Source organism: Anguilla rostrata, chromosome 14, assembly GCF_018555375.3.
Source record: "Anguilla rostrata isolate EN2019 chromosome 14, ASM1855537v3, whole genome shotgun sequence".
Lineage (NCBI taxonomy): Eukaryota > Metazoa > Chordata > Actinopteri > Anguilliformes > Anguillidae > Anguilla > Anguilla rostrata.
In genome coordinates, this window is record NC_057946.1 from 30,762,346 (window position 1) to 30,782,556 (window position 20,211).

At 50.0% G+C, this 20,211-nt stretch overlaps 2 protein-coding genes across 3 annotated transcripts in view; both read right to left on the reverse strand.

Moving 5' to 3' along the window:
• Positions 1-199: 199 nt before the first annotated feature.
• gnrh2 (gonadotropin-releasing hormone 2) lies at positions 200-2,004 on the reverse strand. Its single transcript, XM_064307720.1, has 4 exons — positions 1,800-2,004; positions 1,216-1,358; positions 839-922; positions 200-649 (listed from the first exon to the last, which is right to left on the reverse strand). Exons 2-4 carry the CDS (start codon positions 1,351-1,353, stop codon positions 608-610), a joined length of 264 nt encoding a protein of 87 aa, XP_064163790.1. The 5' UTR covers positions 1,354-1,358; positions 1,800-2,004; the 3' UTR covers positions 200-607.
• A 3,560-nt stretch (positions 2,005-5,564) lies between these two features.
• ptpra (protein tyrosine phosphatase receptor type A) overlaps positions 5,565-20,211 on the reverse strand; it is a 39,336-nt gene continuing 24,689 nt past the window's right edge. Inside the window, exons 10-24 of one of the 2 annotated variants that reach the window (XM_064309223.1) lie at positions 19,283-19,373; positions 18,786-18,862; positions 18,614-18,641; positions 18,026-18,123; positions 17,067-17,186; positions 16,532-16,698; positions 15,469-15,604; positions 14,005-14,154; positions 13,405-13,498; positions 13,223-13,299; positions 12,465-12,599; positions 11,982-12,107; positions 11,354-11,505; positions 9,682-9,817; positions 5,565-9,259 (exon numbers count right to left, since the gene is read on the reverse strand). In XM_064309223.1, coding sequence (XP_064165293.1) covers positions 9,185-9,259; positions 9,682-9,817; positions 11,354-11,505; positions 11,982-12,107; positions 12,465-12,599; positions 13,223-13,299; positions 13,405-13,498; positions 14,005-14,154; positions 15,469-15,604; positions 16,532-16,698; positions 17,067-17,186; positions 18,026-18,123; positions 18,614-18,641; positions 18,786-18,862; positions 19,283-19,373 — 1,662 coding nt within the window. In that variant the 3' untranslated portion in view covers positions 5,565-9,184. Of the gene's footprint in view, positions 9,260-9,681; positions 9,818-11,353; positions 11,506-11,981; positions 12,108-12,464; positions 12,600-13,222; positions 13,300-13,404; positions 13,499-14,004; positions 14,155-15,468; positions 15,605-16,531; positions 16,699-17,066; positions 17,187-18,025; positions 18,124-18,613; positions 18,651-18,785; positions 18,863-19,282; positions 19,374-20,211 lie in introns of both variants that reach the window. The other variant, XM_064309222.1, reaches the window with a different exon arrangement.

Consider the following 20,211-nt stretch of genomic DNA (forward strand, 5'->3'; position numbering starts at 1 on the left):
GCGAATTAACCACGCAATACTATCACGAATCATTTCCTGTTCTTTTGAAATACAGTTCTACAGCGTGCTACGGTGGTGACACAGAGGGCTGTTTTTTGCCAGTTTATACTTACACTGTGCCAAAATAATAATTCTTCAGTCAAACACAAAACCTTTTTAGGAACCAGCTTAAGTAGCACAAAGACAACGAAGATGTATGTAACAAAATAAATACTTTTATTAAATACTGAATGACAACATGTTACAGTAATATAGAGTTGCAGTGTGTGTCAGCTGAAGGAGGGTTTTCACAGAAAGACAATATGAAAGAGAGAGAGAGACTGAGAAAGAGAGAGAGAGAGTCTGACAATTCTGAGAATGTATAAGGAATGCAATCAGAATATAAGAGCAAATAAAATTAGGAAACAGACCATGAGACCATGAGAAGAATGGAGCATAATACAAGAGGAAATAAAAGTTGCTTCAGTAAATAATAGTAGAGCGAGTCATAGGAGACTGATTTAACTGCAAGGCTGTTGCCAATCCATTTGGTCCCAGTCGTTCCAGGGAAGACTGACTTGTCCATCTGGATACAGTTGCTATGTGAAGGAAGAACAGCCGGGCGATGTCACTTCCTCTTCCTCTGGAACTCCCGGGCGAGGGCGTCCAGCTGACAGGAAAAGAACAGCAGCTCGTTTTCACTTTAGAATGCAGCACAAATATTCTTTGCACCACTCTTTGTTAGCTGTATGCTATCCCCTCCTGCCTTTTGCTATGTATCCCAGTGTACCCCTGTCCATCCCTGCCACTCCACCAGGCTCTTCCTTCCTGAGATACTCGCCGTCGCTCCCACACTCACCAGAATGTTTTTTAAGAGGCTTTTCCGCTGGGGTCTCAAGTAGCTGCATTCTCCCCCATCGCAGAGCTTTATCTCGTCCAATACCTGAGAGAGAGAGAGTGAAAGAAAGAAAGAGAGAGAGGAGAGAGAGAGAGAGAGAGAGAGAGAGACAGACAGACAGACAGACAGAAGAGAAGAGAGAGAAGAAGAGAGAGGAAGAAGAGTAGAGTGAAGTAAAGATAGTGAGTTGAAAATTTGAAGAACTTTTCACTTTAAACTCTCAGTAACGTGTCAGGATGTTGCCAGTGTCCAAAGGCATCAGGGGTTTAGCATAATGGTGTGACCCAGGGCTCGTGCCGTGCTGGGCCCAGGGGTCGGTGAAATTTTAGGGTGCGCACCTCGGCAGTGGTGAGGGAGTCCAGCTCCCTCTTTCCCCCGGGGTACCAGCCGTGGGACCAGTGCTGACACAGGGAGAGCTGCGCCCCCAAACACAGCAGCACCCCCAAAATCAGCACCAGCCTGCCGGTGTTCACCATCACAGCTGGGGAGGGAGAGAGGGAGCGAGATTTCACACTTCACATTTTACACGACGTTTACATGCTTTCGCTGTGCTGCTCCAGATGCTCAGCTAATTAAGGGCAATTACATTGAATTTAAATGGCTATTATTTCATTTGTTACTGTAAAACTAATTTTCACTCAAGTTAAGTGAATACGGATATTACGTACAAACGCATCTTTGTTTACATGCCTGTTATTCCATCCAACCTCAAACTGCCAGTCGAATGAGCGTACAATCAGCCAATCAAAATATATTTGGCATAGTGTGTTTTTACATTTGCATTGTCACAGAGGGAATCAATAAATATACTCAAATAGACTGGTTGGATCATATTTACATGGATGTATTATAACACTACACAACAGTGTGCGAGAACTGCTGAAAATCTCCATCAACATCACAAACAAACATATTGTCTTACCTAAAGATGGATGCAATAAAATACAATTGGATGTTCCTTGAAGAGCTCTTCTGTCTGTTCAATTTTGTCAGTTCTTCTGTCGGTTCTTTTGGTTCGTTTGGCTCCTGCTTTGTCTCCACGTCTCCTGTTCTCCTATGTCGGCACTGAAAGCCTTTCTTCAGTTTGGGCAGATTTCAGAGTCGCTGTGTGGATGTCAGAGCTCTGAGATTCTTCGGCTAGTAAAGTGTCTTGCCTGCTCCTCTTCCTCACTGATATATGGGTGCCCACCCAACCCCCCCAACCCCGCCCCCCAAACCCCCATGCTCGGCACCTCCCATTGTCACCTGGACAGTCGGTGAACAGGAGTGTGAGTAAGATCCGGTCAATTCCAATTACCGTCTCCAAATACTCATCCCCATGGGATGGATGCAACCCAAGCACAGTGACGCACATTTGTGAATTTGTTCCACACAATGCAACAAACGTGTGCTTTAACGTAAGCCAGAGAGTACGTACCCAAGTAATCCACGTATAACATATAACATACATGTGTCATGTAACATACAGTGTAACATACTGTACAGCAAGACACTAAAGCTCGTTATTAAACTTTGCTCCAAAAAACAAATTCATAATCAAGCACATATCAGAACTGAGTGACTCAATCACTGTATGCTGTAAGATACACTCTAAAATAGAACTACGGTTTTAAAACTTAAAATATGTTCTATCTGTTTTCATACCATTTTCAATGCCAAAGTTTACAGATGTGTTGAAACAATATACAGATATTTGTTAAAGATAGCTAAGATTTAAAAATGAAACTTCATATTTGCCACATGGAACATGGTACCATATTTATACATAATTCCAAATTGCATGTTCATATTTTGTCAAAAAAAAGCATATCTTCTGGCATTATAAGACATTGAATAAAGAACGGGAGGAAAACTGGATATTGGAAAACTTTTAGAATGGCATCAGGTACAGTCTTTTTCTGAGATATTTAAAATAATAAAATTTGCTTTGAAGTTATGAAGTGAAAAGGATCTATTAGCCTCAATCAGAACAATAGCTTTTGTCGTTTCAGGTCTTTTTCCATAACGTTAATAATTATTACATTATCGTGCGCTTTACAAATGAGTCCATTGGCCTCTGCTGATGGTATCATCTCATTCATTTCTTTGCTTATGACAGAGCAGGAGATTGGTCACTTGAATGATTTATGAGGCAATCGTGTCTGTTTAATGGCGGCTTAACCCGCTCAAATGGACGGTGGCCCCTTTGACCCCACTGCCCTCCCTCTGCCTCGTCCGCAACGCGTCGAAACGGCGTCAGCCGCCATCGAAGCTCCGACGCGCCCTTAATCGCGGCCCGACAGCAGCACACCTGGCACCTGGGGAGGGAGACGGAGAGGAAGTGATGCAAGGAGGGAAAGCGGGGGGCGGCGGGGGGGCTGGTTTAGGACAGGGTTAACGGGGAGGGGGGGCTGGTTTGGACAGGCAGGCTGGGGGAGGGAGGGCTGTGGCTTGTGCAGGCACAGGCGTTAGCTCACTGGTTTGGAAGTAGGGGGGGCTGGTTTGGACACGGGGCTAAGGGCGGGGAGGGGGGGCGGTTTTGACAGGGCTAAGCTTAAGCAACAGGGGCGTGAACTTCTGACTAGGGGGCTTTTGGAACAAGTGCTGTTGAAGATGCTCAGCTGAGCCCTGTCGCAGCGACTGACATCAATGGCTCTGACACGGGGCGCGCTTCTGTTGACCGTGTAAATCCCTCAGCCCCGACCCGTCGGCACGGAGACGGGAAACGAGCAGGCGGGGTCACGCCAAGGAGAGGCGCTACGCGTGAGGGAGATAGAGACACGGGAGGGAGGGAGGGAGAGAGGGAGGGAGAGGGGGGAGGCCAGGAGGCGGGTAAAATTCAGCGGCTACCTCTCTCTGCAACGACACGGGCGTGGGCATGGGCGCTGGCCTACAATTGTGAGAGTACGCTCATTGTAAAGGGTTAATTACCACAAAATGATCTGAGAGGTTTGTGAAAGTACGTACGCTCTGCAAAGAATGAATGTAATTAGTGAGCGACAAACCTCACAGATGCAAATGTCTTGTACAGGTGTTCCCGACCCTGGTCCTAGAATACCAGTGAGTGTGGTGGATATACCTCCTCTACATTACCCAGACGGCCAAGACAAACTCTTTTTGACGGACATTTTAACTGGTGGTGGGGGGGGGGGGTGAACCTCCTGGGAATTCATGCACACACCCACGCACGCACAAACACAAAACAAAAAGACTTTTTCAGACGCACATACACACACCGTCACACACTGCATCACACACACACAGTATCACACTCGGTGTCTCTCACACACTGCGTCACACTCACTGTGTCACACACACGGCGTCAAACACACCGTCACACAGACTACGTCACGCATACACACACAGTGCATCACACACACACAGCGTCTCTCACACAGTGTTACGGCCACACCTGGGACAAATTACACATTTGGAACCATCTTCCAACTCTTTAGATGTGTGTAAACCCTGAGAAAAATTCTGAGGGTTCCTGAGGGAATGAACAATCATATGAACACAATTCAATAAGAAACGCGCAATCATATGAACACAATACAAACAGAAATGCACAATCACATGAAACGATTTTGTTTTGCCTATTGGCAAAAAAAGTGTTAAAACTGTCAGTACTCTGTGGGGACAGGGTTGAAGTTATTTAAATAATGATTTGACCCAGGCCTGGCAGAGCTATTACTGAAGGAATCAATACTGTCTCCCGTGATTAGGACAGAAGCGGCCTTCCGTTCACTCTCTTTGACCTTTGCCCTACCTGCTGATTGGTTCCATTAGGAATCCCGGCCACACAGAATGTAAAGGCGACAGCTTCTATTGGTCCAGATGTAACGCACATAAAACCGCTTCACAGGGTCTCTGTCGAAGTTCTGGAACGTCTGAAGCGATTTAGAGACACACTATATGTCCTTCCTGAGAAAGTGCTCTACAATAAAACATTGAATTTATCTGACATGAATCCACAGGGGACGGCACGGTGGTGCAGTGGGTAGCAATGTCACCTCACAGCAAGAAGGTTGTGGGTTCGAATCTCGGCTTGAGGCCTTTCTGTGACGAGTTTACACGCTCTCCCCATGTCCGCGTGGGTTTCCTCCGTGTACTCCGGTTTCCTCCCACAGTCCAGAGACATGCAGGTTAGACTAATTGTTGACTCTAAATCGCCCATCGGTATGAGTGTGTGAGTGAATGGTGTGTGTGTCCTGCGATAGATTGGCGGCCTGTCCAGGGTGTATTCCTGCCTCTTGCCCAATGCATGCTGGGATAGGCTCCAGCACCCCTGCGACCGAGATAAGTATAGATAATGGATGAATTCCATAGCAATTCTGGTCAGGAAAGTCAAGAAAGCCATTGGAAATTCACTTAATTCATTGCAAAATGTCCAAGATCGTTCAATTATGGGAGAAAATTTTTATTGCACTTCCTGAGTTGACTGAACTTTAATGGAACTGAGCCCGCCTGTGTAGTCTCGATGTTGCACTGGTGACGCCATGGCAACAATTTGAAAAGGAGATGATGGCTTGAGTAGGAGGGGCCTGTTCCAATCATCCCATTGTTCACTGGCTATAAATGTATCGTGTTTTAGTTTTCAGCCAGTGTGCAATTAAAAGTGTATTAAACCTTATGAGGCAAGACAAATAACCCATACCACTGGGTAGTAAGGCCGGGTTGCAGAAACACAATACTCACACACAATCAATCTGATGATAAAATCTCAAGCATTTTTATTAGGTTTGAACAGTATCTTGCTTAGAAAGGCCATTTGGCATTATATAATTATATATAATTTTTAATATATATAATTATATATATTCAGATTTCGATTAACAAAAACACTAGAAACAAACGAATGCAAAATAAAAAATAAGATTTCCTTAAGACAATAACAACAATACCAAATTAAAAAAAACGAAAAAAAAAAACATCTCTAATACAATTCAAAATGGTCCCAGTACATTTTAATATACATTTTCTTCTTAAAGAAAAGGAAAATAAAAGGCAGCTACGCAGCGGACAGGAATGAAATATAAATAACCGTACAGTATGTACAGACAGGAAGGGAGGAGGCCCAGCTGTCACCTCTCCTTCACTAATCCTGTCTTTCCTCCTCATCCTTCTCTCCTGTCCTCCACCTGTCACTCAAACCAGCTGCTGCTCTGAAAACGGTCCTCCCAACAGGCAGGGGGCGCCCTTTTGGGGAAACTACATCACAGCTTAAGTGGATACAGCGAGGGACAATTCCGAGTGGGATAAAGGTGGAATGAAATGGGATGGAAGGGAGCCAAAGACTCCTGCAGGGGAAGCAGGGAGAGGGGGTATAACTGGAATGGAATTTTGATTTGGAAAATTTGAGCTGGAATGAAAATGGGTACGGAATGGAACCGCGTCGGAACCAGGAGAAAGCCTGGCAAGAATCCGGAGTGGAGCTGAAAAAGTAAAATAAAACCCAGGTGGAACCGGGAAGGAGACGGAATGCTGCTGGCATTCATACGCCGGAGTAAAGAGCTCAAAGTGAAAGGGAGGAGCGCTGTGGGTGCGGTGCTGGGGGGAGGGGGGATCGTTGAGAGGTGTGTCGTGCCCTGCGCTGTGAGTGTGCCCACGTGAGACCAGAGCAGAACGGCAGGCCTCTGCCATGGACCCGGACGTACTGTGGCTCAGCCTAGATGCTAAAGGAAGCTATCAGAGGGCACTGAGGCACTGTGTGTGTGTGTGTGTGCGCGCACGTGCGTGCGTGTGTGTGTGTGTGTACTGGGGAAACTGTTCCACAAGCGTGTAGCATCGCGCTGGGGCGGGGAGCAGGCCTGCAGACGGTGAGCCTGAATGGCATTGCTGTGGGCGTTGGCACAGTGTTGGCACAGTGGCAAAAAAAGAGACTGGGGGGGGGGGGGGGGGTTCTGGCAGCTTGTGTGTCTGGGAACACAGCGTACTCAGCATTTTCACACACACACACACACACACACACACACACACACACACACACACGGAGCAGTGGAAAGGTATAACTTGGGAAATACAGCTAGGAAGCAGACGAGGCAAGCCCCTCCCCCTTTGAAATAAGACAGTTCAGTAAGACTGAGAAAAGCGCGAGCTACACAGCTGCTGGGTCACACTGAGACGTGGGCCTTAGAACCAGAACCAGAACCAGAACCAGAACCGGGACACTGGAACCGCTCCTCCTTCATAAACAAAAGACCAGGTCAGTTCAATCACACCACACAGGGGGACCAAGTAACAAGAGGGCCGACTCCTTAACCCGCCCCTCCCACGCCGGAAACACGACCCCCACCCCCCCACCTTCAACCTCCTCCTTAATTCACATCACCCCAAAGCTGCCAACCCCTCTTTACCCTATTTGGGCTTGGTCTCTATCCCGTGCTTTTTGCGAATGTCACAAGCCCGTACTTGGAATGAGTCGAGTCTGTACTTGGAGCACTCTGGACTATGTGGTTGCCGAGCGACCGCTCCAGAACTACTCCCAAACACGTCGCCCACCCCCAACGCAGCGGCAAAGCTAACGGAAACCGAAAGGCTAGCGCGTAGCACACCACTGGCACGCTGTACGTACAACAGAATCTACAGTCTTCATTTGTAAACCATAGAGCAACAGTACTCATACCGGCTAAATTACTAATGGAATTCCTAAATAAAAATTTTAAAAAGCGTCGCACAGAATCAGGCTGATGTTGACTCAGTTCGATGTGAGGCTCACCCAACCCAAACTGCAGCGCAGTTTAAGTGCTGCTAGTCCCTACACCTCTTTCTCCCTCCCTCCCTCTCTCTCTCTCTCTCTCTCTCTCTTCCTCTCACTACACACCGACACACAGACACACAGGATCCAAATCTACTTTAATCTACCGGACGTCAGCACGCTCTGCTACCCCCACCTTTCCGTGTGTACGAAAGAAAGAGGCAAGCTCCTTCATCCCGTCCTCTCACACACTCCCTCCATCTCTCCCTCCGCGCAGTCTCTGGGCGGGAGGCCACGCCCTCTGCAGGTCAGCCAGCGAAAGCCGCGCTCTTTCTCTGTTAGCTGCGGAGGACAGCGATGCGTCGTCCAGCTCTACAGGTAAGACACAGCTGTACAGGTAAGGCTGCTCTCTCTGAGAGTGGATAATGGGCGGGGCATACTGAATTTAAATTTGGCACGGGGTTCTGTGACGGCTGACCGGACCCCCCTGGCGTGCGGCGGGACGCAGAGGCGTGCGATTGGTCTCCGTGACGCCGCGGCGGTTCGTGGGTCACCGGCGGTCCGGAGATTCGGTTTCCCTGAGTGCGTGGCGCTCGTGAGCGAGGGAATTCGCTGTGCTTCCTGTTCTCTTTTTGTTTGTTTTTTTGTGTTTATTTTCTCGCAAAGCTCGCCATTTTCCGCAAGTTTTAACCCACGGGCGACTGGCTATGCTAATGCTATGCTAATGCTAAAAACAACCCCCCCCACAGGTTACCGGCGTGATAGCGGCTTGCCGTGCCGTCGGCGTAACTTCATTTGGCAAATCTTTACCAGCCGCACCCACATGACTTCCTGCACTTTGGTCAGAGGAGTCGTGATTAGCTAATGAGTGACTCCCCTATCGTGAGAAGTCATCGTGATTGGCTAAAAAGTGACTTGCTTATTGGTAAGGAGGAGTTGTGACTGGCTATGACGTGATGTGGGGTGGGGTGGGGTGGGGTGGGGGTCGGCTGACAGGACAGTGTCCGTCAAATGATTCGTGATCATGATTGGCCCGTTCTGTGTTACTTACATTTGAGTCTCATCTACCAGCTATTTGGATACAAGCATGAACCAGATTTAGCTGTCAATCATTTAAGTCTCGGTCACTCAAAAAAAAAACAAAAAAACAATAACACCACAATGAAAAGCCCCTACACCCTTCCCCTTACTCCATATTCTCATTAGCCTCTAAAATATAATATATTTATATTTATATATTTATATATATACCAACAAAAAGCTACATAGTACATGACCACCTAAACTGCAGCCTTACAGAACAAACTGCAACTAAAAAAAAATAAAAAATAAAAAATAACTCCAACAGGGGCAATATATTTACACTGGGAAAAAGTGAGGGCGGGGCTGTATTAACAAGATCAATTTTACAAAATTTTCAAGAAGGCATCTTTGATATTCTCCTCTGCAGACGCCTGTCCGTCCCATCTCTCCGTTCTATACCCGTCCTTCCCTTTATCTCCATCCGTTCTTCCGGGGGGTGTGTGTGTCCGCCCCCACACCCCCCCCCCTCCGCCGAGCCGTGCCGAGATGGATGTTGGTGTGCGTCTGTCCGTCCGTCCGTCCGTCCGTCAGTCTGGCCGTCGGTTCCCTTACTTGAAGTTGGCATAGTCGGAAAAGGCATCGATGTACTCCTGGACCACTTTGTAGCAGAACTCGTACTGCTCCTGTGGAGAGAAGGAGAGAGAGAGAGAGAGAGAGACATGAGAATGGAGAGAAAAAGGAGGAAGAAAGAGAGGAGAAAGGGGGTAAGGAGGGAGGGAGAAAGAAAACGTGAAGAGAGATGGATACCTCAGCGAAAGTCACACTGAAGACTCAGAGCAGGCGTTGCCATGAGAGCTGGGGTTGCTGTGTGAGTGGATGTTGCCATGGGAGTAGGTGTTTACATGAGAATGGGTGTTGCCGTGGGAAAGGGTGTTGCCATGGAAGCGGGCATTGCTATGGGAATAGGTGTTGCCGTGTGAGTGGATGTTGCCATGGAAGTTGGTGTTTCTGTGAGAATGGTTGTTGCCGTGTGAGTGCGTGGCGCCACGGAAGCGGGTATTGCTATGGGAGTGGGTGTTGCCGTGGTAACGGGCGCGTTTCTCACCAGTGTCTGCACCATGTGCGGCCTCTGCAGTCGCAGGCTCTTGACGGTCTGGAACACGTCCAGGATGCCCTCGGCCTTCACCCGCTCCAGCACCGTGCTCAGGGCACAGAAGGTTCCGGTGCGCCCCGCCCCCGCGCTGCCAGACAGGAGCGCCAAAGTGAGGGAACCGCCGCATAAACGCACATTCTGTACACTCAACACGTACTGAGCACTCCATGATTAACACTGCGAGGCCCAGCACCCGGCCACGGAAGCAGAAACATTCTCCTGTGATGAAAATCCATTAAGACCCAGACGAAGTGCCGCACTGAGGCAGCGGATGCTCTGCACTATGAGGTAACCCCCTATGAGGTAACCCCCTCCCAGCAGCCATACCTGCTGCAGTTAAGAAGCACAGAGGACACGCAAGGAGATGTAATGAGATGCTAGAACTGGACTCTGTAATGGAGGAAAGTTTCAGTAAATGGCATCAGGGTCAGTACCTGCAGTGTACAGTGATGGGGTGGTGTACAGGGTCAGTACCTGCAGTGTACGGTGATGGGGTGGTGTACAGGGTCAGTACCTGCAGTGTACGGTGATGGGGTGGTGTACAGGGTCAGTACCTGCAGTGTACGGTGATGGGGGGGTGTACAGGGTCAGTACCTGCAGTGTACGGTGATGGGGAGGTGTACAGGGTCAGTACCTGCAGTGTACAGTGATGGGGTGGTGTACAGGGTCAGTACCTGCAGTGTACGGTGATGGGGAGGTGTACAGGGTCAGTACCTGCAGTGTACGGTGATGGGGTGGTGTACAGGGTCAGTACCTGCAGTGTACAGTGATGGGGTGGTGTACAGGGTCAGTACCTGCAGTGTACGGTGATGGGGTGGTGTACAGGGTCAGTACCTGCAGTGTACGGTGATGGGGTGGTGTACAGGGTCAGTACCTGCAGTGTACGGTGATGGGGGGTGTACAGGGTCAGTACCTGCAGTGTACGGTGATGGGTGGTGTACCAGGTCAGTACCTGCAGTGTACAGTGATGGGGGGTGTACAGGGTGAGTACCTGCAGTGTACAGTGATGGGGGGTGTACAGGGTGAGTACCTGCAGTGTACGGTGATGGGGGGTGTACAGGGTCAGTACCTGCAGTGTACGGTGATGGGGTGGTGTACAGGGTCAGTACCTGCAGTGTACGGTGATGGGGAGGTGTACAGGGTCAGTACCTGCAGTGTGCGGTGATGGGGAGGTGTACAGGGTCAGTACCTGCAGTGTACGGTGATGGGGGGGTGTACAGGGTCAGTACCTGCAGTGTACGGTGATGGGGTGGTGTACAGGGTCAGTAACTGCAGTGTACGGTGATGGGGTGGTGTACAGGGTCAGTACCTGCAGTGTACGGTGATGGGGTGGTGTACAGGGTGAGTACCTGCAGTGTACGGTGATGGGGTGGTGTACAGGGTGAGTACCTGCAGTGTACGGTGATGGGGGGTGTACAGGGTGAGTACCTGCAGTGTACGGTGATGGGGTGTACAGGTCAGTACCTGCAGTGTACGGTGATGGGGTGGTGTACAGGGTCAGTACCTGCAGTGTACGGTGATGGGGTGGTGTACAGGGTGAGTACCTGCAGTGTACGGTGATGGGGTGGTGTACAGGGTCAGTACCTGCAGTGTACGGTGATGGGGTGGTGTACAGGGTGAGTACCTGCAGTGTACGGTGATGGGGTGGTTGCCAGATTGCTGCTGCTGCTTCTGCACGGCGGCGATGATGTTGATCATGCCCTTGCCGTCGGTCGGGATGCCCACCTCGGGCCAGCCGTGGAAGTGGAACTGCCGCACGGCGCGAGACTTGTTCTCCTGGGGAGCGCAGACAGCGAGACACGGAGGCCATTTTGCGAGACTGAACAAAAGGTTGGTGCAAAGGCTGTGTAGCACACTGGCACCAGACGACGCAGTCACACACAGAGCTGTTGTAGGGTTGCAGTAGTGTTGTTTTATGGGTAGAGTAGTGTTGTGGTAGACACAGAGTTGTTGTAGGGGTGGAGTAGAGTAGTGGTAGGGGTGGTGTAGTGTTGTGGTAGACATGCACAGTTGTTGTTGGGGTTGAGTAGTGTGGTGGTAGGGGTGGAGTAGTGTTGTTGGGGTGGTGTAGTGTTGTGGTAGACATGCAGAGTTGTTGTAGGGGTGGAGTAGTGTTGTTGTTGGGGTGGTCTAGTGTTGTGGCAGACACACAGAGCTGTTGTAGGGGTGGAGTAGTGTTGTGGTATGGGTGTAGTAGTGCTGTGGTAGACACGCATCATTGTAGTGATGCATCTTGGCAGTCCTGGGCTCACCCTGTTGTTGGTGACGAGGAGGTCTCTGACTGTGTAACTCTCACTCTCCTCCTCCCTCTTCAGCTCAATGGATATGTCCCCACACACCATAGCACCATCAATGGGCCAGTACTGAGCACACTTCTCCTACAGGAGAGAGAGGGGGGAGAGGAGGGGGGTAAAATATATTCAGTACCACCATGGGCAAGTCAAGCACGTCCCCATCCCACACAGCTGACTCACTTGAGACAGTGAATGAGGTAGAGAGAAATAAGACTCATAATGGATCCCCACATTGATACTCAAATTCCTGAATGCTAACGCTAACCGCCCAGCTTCGATAGTCGTAACCCCCCAGAGTTAGGAGCCTGACCAGGCTGTACCTGCCCCTGCTCCTACCTCCCTTCGTACCTCCCCCCACTCCTCCCTCCCTCTCTTTCTCTCTCCGTACACGCCCTCTCTCCCTCCCCTCCTCTCCTCCCTCCCTCCTCCCTCCCTCCGTACCTGCCCCCTCTCCTCCAGCTCTGTCAGCATGACGATGGAGCAGCTCCTCCACTCCCAGATCATCCTCCAGAAGTCCTCGATGGTGTGCTGCAGGGGGCCCTGGCTGGCCATGTACGAGTCCTTCTGCCGGTAGCCCTGAGGGGGGGGGGCAGAGAGGAGAGGGGGGGGTCACACCAGCGCTGGCCACACCCCCCGGCTCATGTGACCCTGCTCAGACCTTTTCCAGAACATCCCCCCCCACTGTCCCATGAACTGAATGGAGGTTGCACAGAACGCCTGGCTGTGGAGAGCTGTTGCTATGGCAGCAGAGAGGGTGACTGTGCACAGTTTGAGTCTGGTTGATGGACATGTCACTTGTTGCTAGTGGTTACAGCCGCCGCATGCACATTAACAAGGGAGCACCCATATCTGACTCGGATAGTCACAAAATGCTGCTAACTGTTCAGAGCAGGGACCTTACATTCATTTCTGCATTCAGCAGATGCTCTGTTTCAGAGTGACAAATACAGATGACTACAAAAAGAAACAAAAATAATAATAATAATAATTGGAGGACCGGACTGGACAATACAGGACTGGAGTAAAACATGCAGGCACTGCGGCCCTCTAGGTCTGTAGTCAAACCAACAGACACAGCGCCCCCTCCAGGACTGGCGTTTGATACCTCTGGTTTACCGTGATATTAGCGTTCACGGCAGACACGCAGCGAAACGGTTTTCATCCTGAAGGCAACGCAAGCGTTTCCCGCCATGACTCACGTCTATGAAGGAGGCGTTCACGTAATCCGTGTTCTCCTCCCCCCTCTTGACCGGGATGATCACCCTGTTAAACTCGTCTGCGGACAAAAGAGAGGGAGGCTGTTAGGAGCGTCCTCAGTGTAAGCCCCTCCCCCCCCGCTAGCTCTCATTGGCCCGCTCCAGTCAGCCCCGCCCACACTCACAGGGAATGATTTGTAGAACGCGGTTCTTCTTCATGTTGGCTGGCAGGTTTCCGGTCCTCATCTTGTCGTTCTGGATCTTGATGGAGGTGAGCTTCTGTAGTGGGAGGAGGGGGAGGGTTCACAGGAAAGAAGGGGTTCATTTTTTGTGGATATGGAGGTCTCAACAAAGGAGGAAGGCCAAGATAGCATTAATTCTGGTCTAAACTTGAAAATCAGAGAAAATCTATATTCAAATGTAATCTCAGATACAGACTCAGGTAATCTCAGATATAGACTCAGGTAATCTGACATACAGACTCGGGTAATCTGAGACACAGACGCAGGTAATCTGAGACACAGACACAGGTAATCTGAGACACAGACACAGGTAATCTGATATACACACGCAGGTAATCTCAGATACAGACTCAGGTAATCTCAGATACAGACTCAGGTAATCTGAGACACACACGCAGGTAATCTCAGATACAGACACAGGTAATCTCAGATACAGACTCAGGTAATCTCAGATACAGACTCAGGTAATCTGAGACACAGACGCAGGTAATCTGAAATACAGGTGGAATGAAGTGCAGAGACACCTGGGCGCCGCCCTCTGACCTTAAACTCCGCCTCCAGCCCCCCACAGCCCGCCCCTGGGGAGGGGGAGTACAGCTTGGCCATGTGAGACTCCAGTGATGTCACCTCCAGCTCTGTGTCCCCATACAGGTAATGCTCCAGCATGGCCTGGAAGATGAACACATACTGCATCTGTGGGGAGGGAGAGAGAGAAAGAGGAAAGGGGGAGGGAGGAGACAATGAGGGGGAGGGAGAGGGAGAGAAAGAGAGGAAGAGAAATGGAGAAAGAGGGGGAGACAGGAAGAGAAAAAGGGAGGGATACATTTAGTTCAAGTGTGTGAACGAACCGTGCGTTTGCCATCAGAGCTGCAACCTAAAAAAGTGAAACCCATGTAATCTCTCATGTAGCAAACTGGCACGTCTTACAGGCTGGAATCAAAATGCTTTCTGTCAAAGGCCTCCTGATCCGGACAAGAGTTCGAAACCGGATGAGACCAAACAGGACTGGACGGGACTGTGTAATGTTTGGATGTGCAGAGGAGATTTTAGGATGTGTTTGAATGTGTCAGGGTCAGTTTTAGGAGGCAGGTGAGTTTGGATGGGACGTGGTTGATTTTTGGATGTGGGTAAGTTTGTATGAGTCATGGACATTTTTAGATTGGGTGAGTTTGGATGTGACAGGGAGATTTTTGGATGTGAGTGAGTTTGGATGCGTCGGGGTTCATTTTCGGATGTGGGTGAGCTTGGATATGTCCAGGTTGACTTTTGGCTGCGGGTGAATTTGGATGCGTCAGGCGCTGTTTTTTGGGTTTGAGTGCGTTAGGATGTGTCGGGGTTGGTGTTTGCATGTGGGTCAGTTCGGATGTGTCGGGGTTGGTGTTTGCATGTGGGTCAGTTCGGATGTGCTGGGGTTGGTGTTTGCATGTGGGTCAGTTCGGATGTGTCGGGGTTGATGTTTGGATGTGAGTGCGTTAGGATGTGTCGGGGTTGATGTTTGGATGTGAGTGCGTTAGGGTTTGTCGGGGTTGGTGTTTGGATGTGAGTGCATTAGGATGTGTCGGGGTTGGTGTTTGCATGTGGGTCAGTTCGGATGTGTCGGGGTTGATGTTTGGATGTGAGTGCGTTAGGGTTTGTCGGGGTTGGTGTTTGGATGTGAGTGCGTTAGGATGTGTCGGGGTTGGTGTTTGCATGTGGGTCAGTTCGGATGTGTCGGGGTTGATGTTTGGATGTGAGTGCGTTAGGATGTGTCGGGGTTGATGTTTGGATGTGAGTGCGTTAGGGTTTGTCGGGGTTGGTGTTTGGATGTGAGTGCGTTAGGATGTGTCGGGGTTGGTGTTTGCATGTGGGTCAGTTCGGATGTGTCGGGGTTGATGTTTGGATGTGAGTGCGTTAGGGTTTGTCGGGGTTGGTGTTTGGATTTGAGTGCGTTAGGATGTGTCGGGGTTGGTGTTTGGATGCGAGTGCGTTAGGGTTTGTCGGGGGCAGATTTTCGGAGCTGGCGCTCACATCTGTCTGCACCATCTGACAGCGCTGGGCTCGGATTCGGGTGACGAAGCCGAAGACGTCCACCTTCCTCTCGGATGACATCATGTCCAACATGGCGTCAATCACGATGAAGGTCCCGGTCCGGCCCACCCCCGCACTGAGAGAGAGGGAGGGAGGGAGAGGGAGAGAGAGAGGAGGGAGGGAGGGTCAGAGGGAGAGAGAGAGGGGGAGGGAGAGAGAGAGGGAGAGAGAGAGGGAGGGAGGGAGAGGGAGAGAGGGAGGGAGGGAGAGGGAGAGAGGGAGAGAGAGAGGGAGGGAGAGAGGGAGAGAGAGAGGGAGAGACAGATAGAGAGAGAGATTCATCAGTGCTCAGTGGATAACAGTATATGACACACTGTAAAGGCCCAGCACTCAAAGACTGAGCCAACACAACGGACAGCCATGATGTAGAGCAGCTAAAGATAGACACCCAGCCTCTTCCTCTGCAATTCAGTTCAGTCCTAATTACTTTCACTGGCATGACAACAAACAGGACTGCTGCCAAAAACTTTAAAATTCAAAACGACAACAGGCATATTCTTAAAGCGAGCATTTTACTGATCCAAATATTACTACACCCCTCCACGCGATCAAAAAATAAACCACACAAACAAATACAGACAAATACATCTATAGACTGATGACAAAAATAGCAGCAAGATTAAAAGTGCAGTTAAAATAAAATGTGTGAGTGAGTACTCCAGCCTCTCAAGAGCCTCTTAGTCTGAGACATCATTGGCTGCAACAGCTGCTGTTTTTCCACCTCTCTCCCTCTCTGTCTGTCTGACTCCCTCTCTCTCTCACACACACACACACACACACACACACATTGTTCACATGCTCTCACTCAAGCACAATTTCCGCTCTCTCACTCACTCTCACACACACACATACACTCAACATACAAAGCATGGGTGGGTGGGAGGGAGAATATATGTCTGTCTTTGTACACACACACATGCACGCACACAAACACACACACACACACAAGCGCGCACGCACACACACACACACACACACACACAAGGCTGGCGTAGGCACACACCTGCAGTGGACCACGATGGCCCCGGCGTACTGGGGGTTGTAGTTCTTCACCTTCTTGAGGAACTTCAGCATGCCGATGGGGGTGAAGGGGACCCCGAAGTCGGGCCAGCTGGTGAAGTGGAACTGGGTGACCAGGCGCTGGGGCTTCTTTCCCGAAACGTCCCCCACCTGCCAGAGGAAAGCCACGCCCATCAGTTACGGGGGCATGAGGGCCTGCGCCAGCCTGGTCCTGGTCCTGGACCAGTCCGCCATGAGGCATCGCCACAGATCAACAGTGGGAGGATATAGGGGGCGGGGCAAGGATATGTGGGCGTGGTTCAAAAAACAAAAGGGGAATGAGGCGGGCGGGGCCAGGATGTCTGGGCGTGGTCCACAAGAGAGATGAGAGAGAGCAGGGCTGGGAATAAGGTACCTGGGCAAGGTCCATAAGGGAGATGACATGGAAGAGGGCGGGGCAAGAATATCTGGGCGTGGTCCCCAGGAGGGAGGGACAGACAGAGAGGTGTACTGAGTGTCGGGCCGGACCCCGTCCTCACCTGCTGGATGCAGAACTTGCGGACGGTGTAGTCCACCAGAACCGTCACGTCCTCCACCGAGACCCGGATGTTTCCGTAGGTCCAGCAGCCTTGGTCCGGCCAGTACTGAGCGCACTTGGACTGAGGAAACAAAGATGGCCGAATCAGAGCTGCTTCAGAACAGCCCGTTAAATGCACCCGGAGATCCCCCCCTCCCCCGCCCCACCCCAAACCGATTTCGAGCTGATTCGGAACGGCCCAGTGAAATGCATATGGCACCCCATCCCCACCCAGAAAACGAAAACAGCAACGGCCAATCACACCCTCTCAGCATCCAGCTCTGTCCGGCCTCTGACGCGCTAAGCCTTGCAAACAGATTTGAAACTTGAAAACTTTATTAATGTTGATCATCAGAAGCCTGTGATTTTAGATTAGCTGAAAACAGAATGTAAAAGCTTTTAATTGTGTTTTATTCAGAGATTTTGCCATTTTAAGTCTGACTGTCTTGTCTGTATGCTGTCAATGTAGTGTGGTAACTTCATGTACGCTGCAGACCTGGACAGGGCTCATTTGTGAAGGAGATGTAAACCCAACATGACTGCCCTGGTAAAATAAAGGATAAAAATGAAATAAAAAATAAAAAAACATCAGGAGACAAACTTCCCGCTGATAGAAACACAGCTGGGGTAGAGCTGCAGTTCAAACGGTACAGAACCTGAATGTTTAAACAGGTGCACTTCGACACTTTAACAGGAAGGAACATTCCAGAGCTTCACACCACCCGCCACTCCCAGTGCGCCTGCAGCCCGGAGAATTCACTGCGTTCTGCAGTCATCTGAACAGGGAATAAAACCCCCATAAATAAAAGCACAGCGGCTAGAACTAGGGGCTATCGAGGGGCATGTTCAGTTCAGAGGACTGGCTCCAGGCGTGCAATTCGCTCTCTCTCTTACTCCTCCTCGCTCCTTGGCTCCACCCACCTCTTTCCTCTCCTTCAGATTGGTCACCATGACGATGGTGGCCGTGTTCTGCTCCCAGATCATCCTCCAGAAGTCGTTCACCGTCTCCTCCTTCGGTCCTGAGAGAGAGAGAGACAGGGAGAGAGGGAGGGAGAGAGAGACAGAGACAGAGACAGGGAGAGAGAGACACAGATAGAGACAGAGACAGAGAGAGAGGGAGAGACAGAGGGAGGGGGGAAGAGAGAGAGAGCGAGAGACAGAGGGACAGGAAGAGAGAGAGAAACAGACAGAGTTAGAGATGATGTCATCCTATCTGTGTTCTCATTGGTAACAGTAACGCCTATGGATATCACTTTCCTCCAATCCCATGGCACAGTGGCTGGCTCAATCCTGCCCATCATTCATTATTTTAACATTTAATCTGTCTGTTATGGGCAGACGCCAGAGTCCAGGGTAGCATATTCCATTGATATATCTGAAGGAGCTACAAGCAGCCGTTACATCAGCAGTATGTACAGCTGGCAGGACCCTACATATCCCACAATGCAAGTGATCAGTACAGAGGTACAGGGCGGGTCATAAAGAGTGTAACTATCATAAAACGCATACCTTGGGCTGCAATGAACTTGTTCTTTTCCTGGTATCCCTGAAAAAACAAGACAGGTGTGTGTTTTTACTGGGTCCCGTGCCCTTAGCTGAACCCTAAAAACACCTCCCCCTCATCCCACCCCCCCCCCCACCCCGAGTCACTGCACCCCTCCCCGCGGGTGCGCACTCTCACGTTGATGTAGGAGGCGTTGATGAAGTCAGAGTCCGGGACTCCATCCAGTGAAGTGAGGTGGACCCTGGAGTGGTCGTCTAGGAGACAGAGAGGATTATAGAGCTGATGATGTCACAGCAGATTCTGCTCATGCAAACGATGTCTGCCACAGCACGGTGCCTGTGTGTGGCGAAGGCCATTACGAGCAATTAGATTTGAATCGGAATTAGAGAAGGTGGAGAGGGAGGGAGGGAGGGGGAGAGAAGAGAAGACAGGAGGAAAAGGGTTAGAGTAGGGTTTAGGGTTTAGAGGTTTAGGGTAAGGGACAGCAATACAGTTTACATTAATATTATGGTTAGGATTAGGGTGAGAGTTTGGTTTAGGACTAGGGTGAGAGTTAGGTTTAGGATTAGGATTAGGGTGAGAGTAGGGTTTAGGATTAGGATTAGGATTAGGGTGAGAGTAGGGTTTAGGATTAGGATTAGGGTGAGAGTAGGGTTTATGGTCAGGAGGCTCACAGGGAAGGATGTTGACGTATCTGTTCTTCTCCTTGTTCTCCTCCTTCGATGCTGCGTCACATGACGCCTGAATAGGGCAGACAGGGAGAGCCTGGACAGGCAGACAGAGAAAAACAGACAGACAAACAGACAGAGAACCGGAAGAAGGTGTTATTACAGACTGTGATAGATTCTAAGCAGCACACGGCATGCAAACCAATGATGCCTGATGCAATAAATTCCGGTGATCCTATTTGTTGGGCACCATCCTTGCAAAATATCCCAAGTTATAAAAACACTCAAATACCGCACATACATATTATCAGAAAAGATCATTATAGCCCTTAACACAGTGTTACCACAGATTCCATAGACCCACCAGATACTCATATCTCCTCTGTTCCTTCAGTTTTCTCAAGTTTGTAACTAAAGAGGCTGTTGCTGGGGAACAAGCTTGGGGTCCTACACTACAGCACGGAATGTCCACCGTCACAGTGCCACACCAGGCCACGCCCCTTAATCAGTTTTACAAAAGACACAATTAATTAAACATGTTTCATTCTTAAAGGGAAACAGAACTTTAATGGTGTGTGTGCCCTGCGATAGATTGACAACCTGGCCAGGCTGTATTCCTGCCTCTAACCCAATGCACGCTGGGATAGGCTCCAGCACCCCCCCAGCGACCCTGACCAGGAATAAGCGGGTACAGATAATAGATGGAGGGACGGAAACGGAACTTTCCATGTTAAGAACACGAAGTTGAGTATCTGGCGGGTTTACAGAATCTGCGGTATGTGGAATGCTGGTACAAGGAGGCTGGGCAGCAGTGTAGTATAATCGGTAAGGAAATGGGCTTGTAACCAAAAGGTCACAGGTTCGATTCCCGGGTGGGGCACTGCCGTTGTACCCTTGAGCAAAGGTCCTTAACCTGCATTACTACAGTATACATC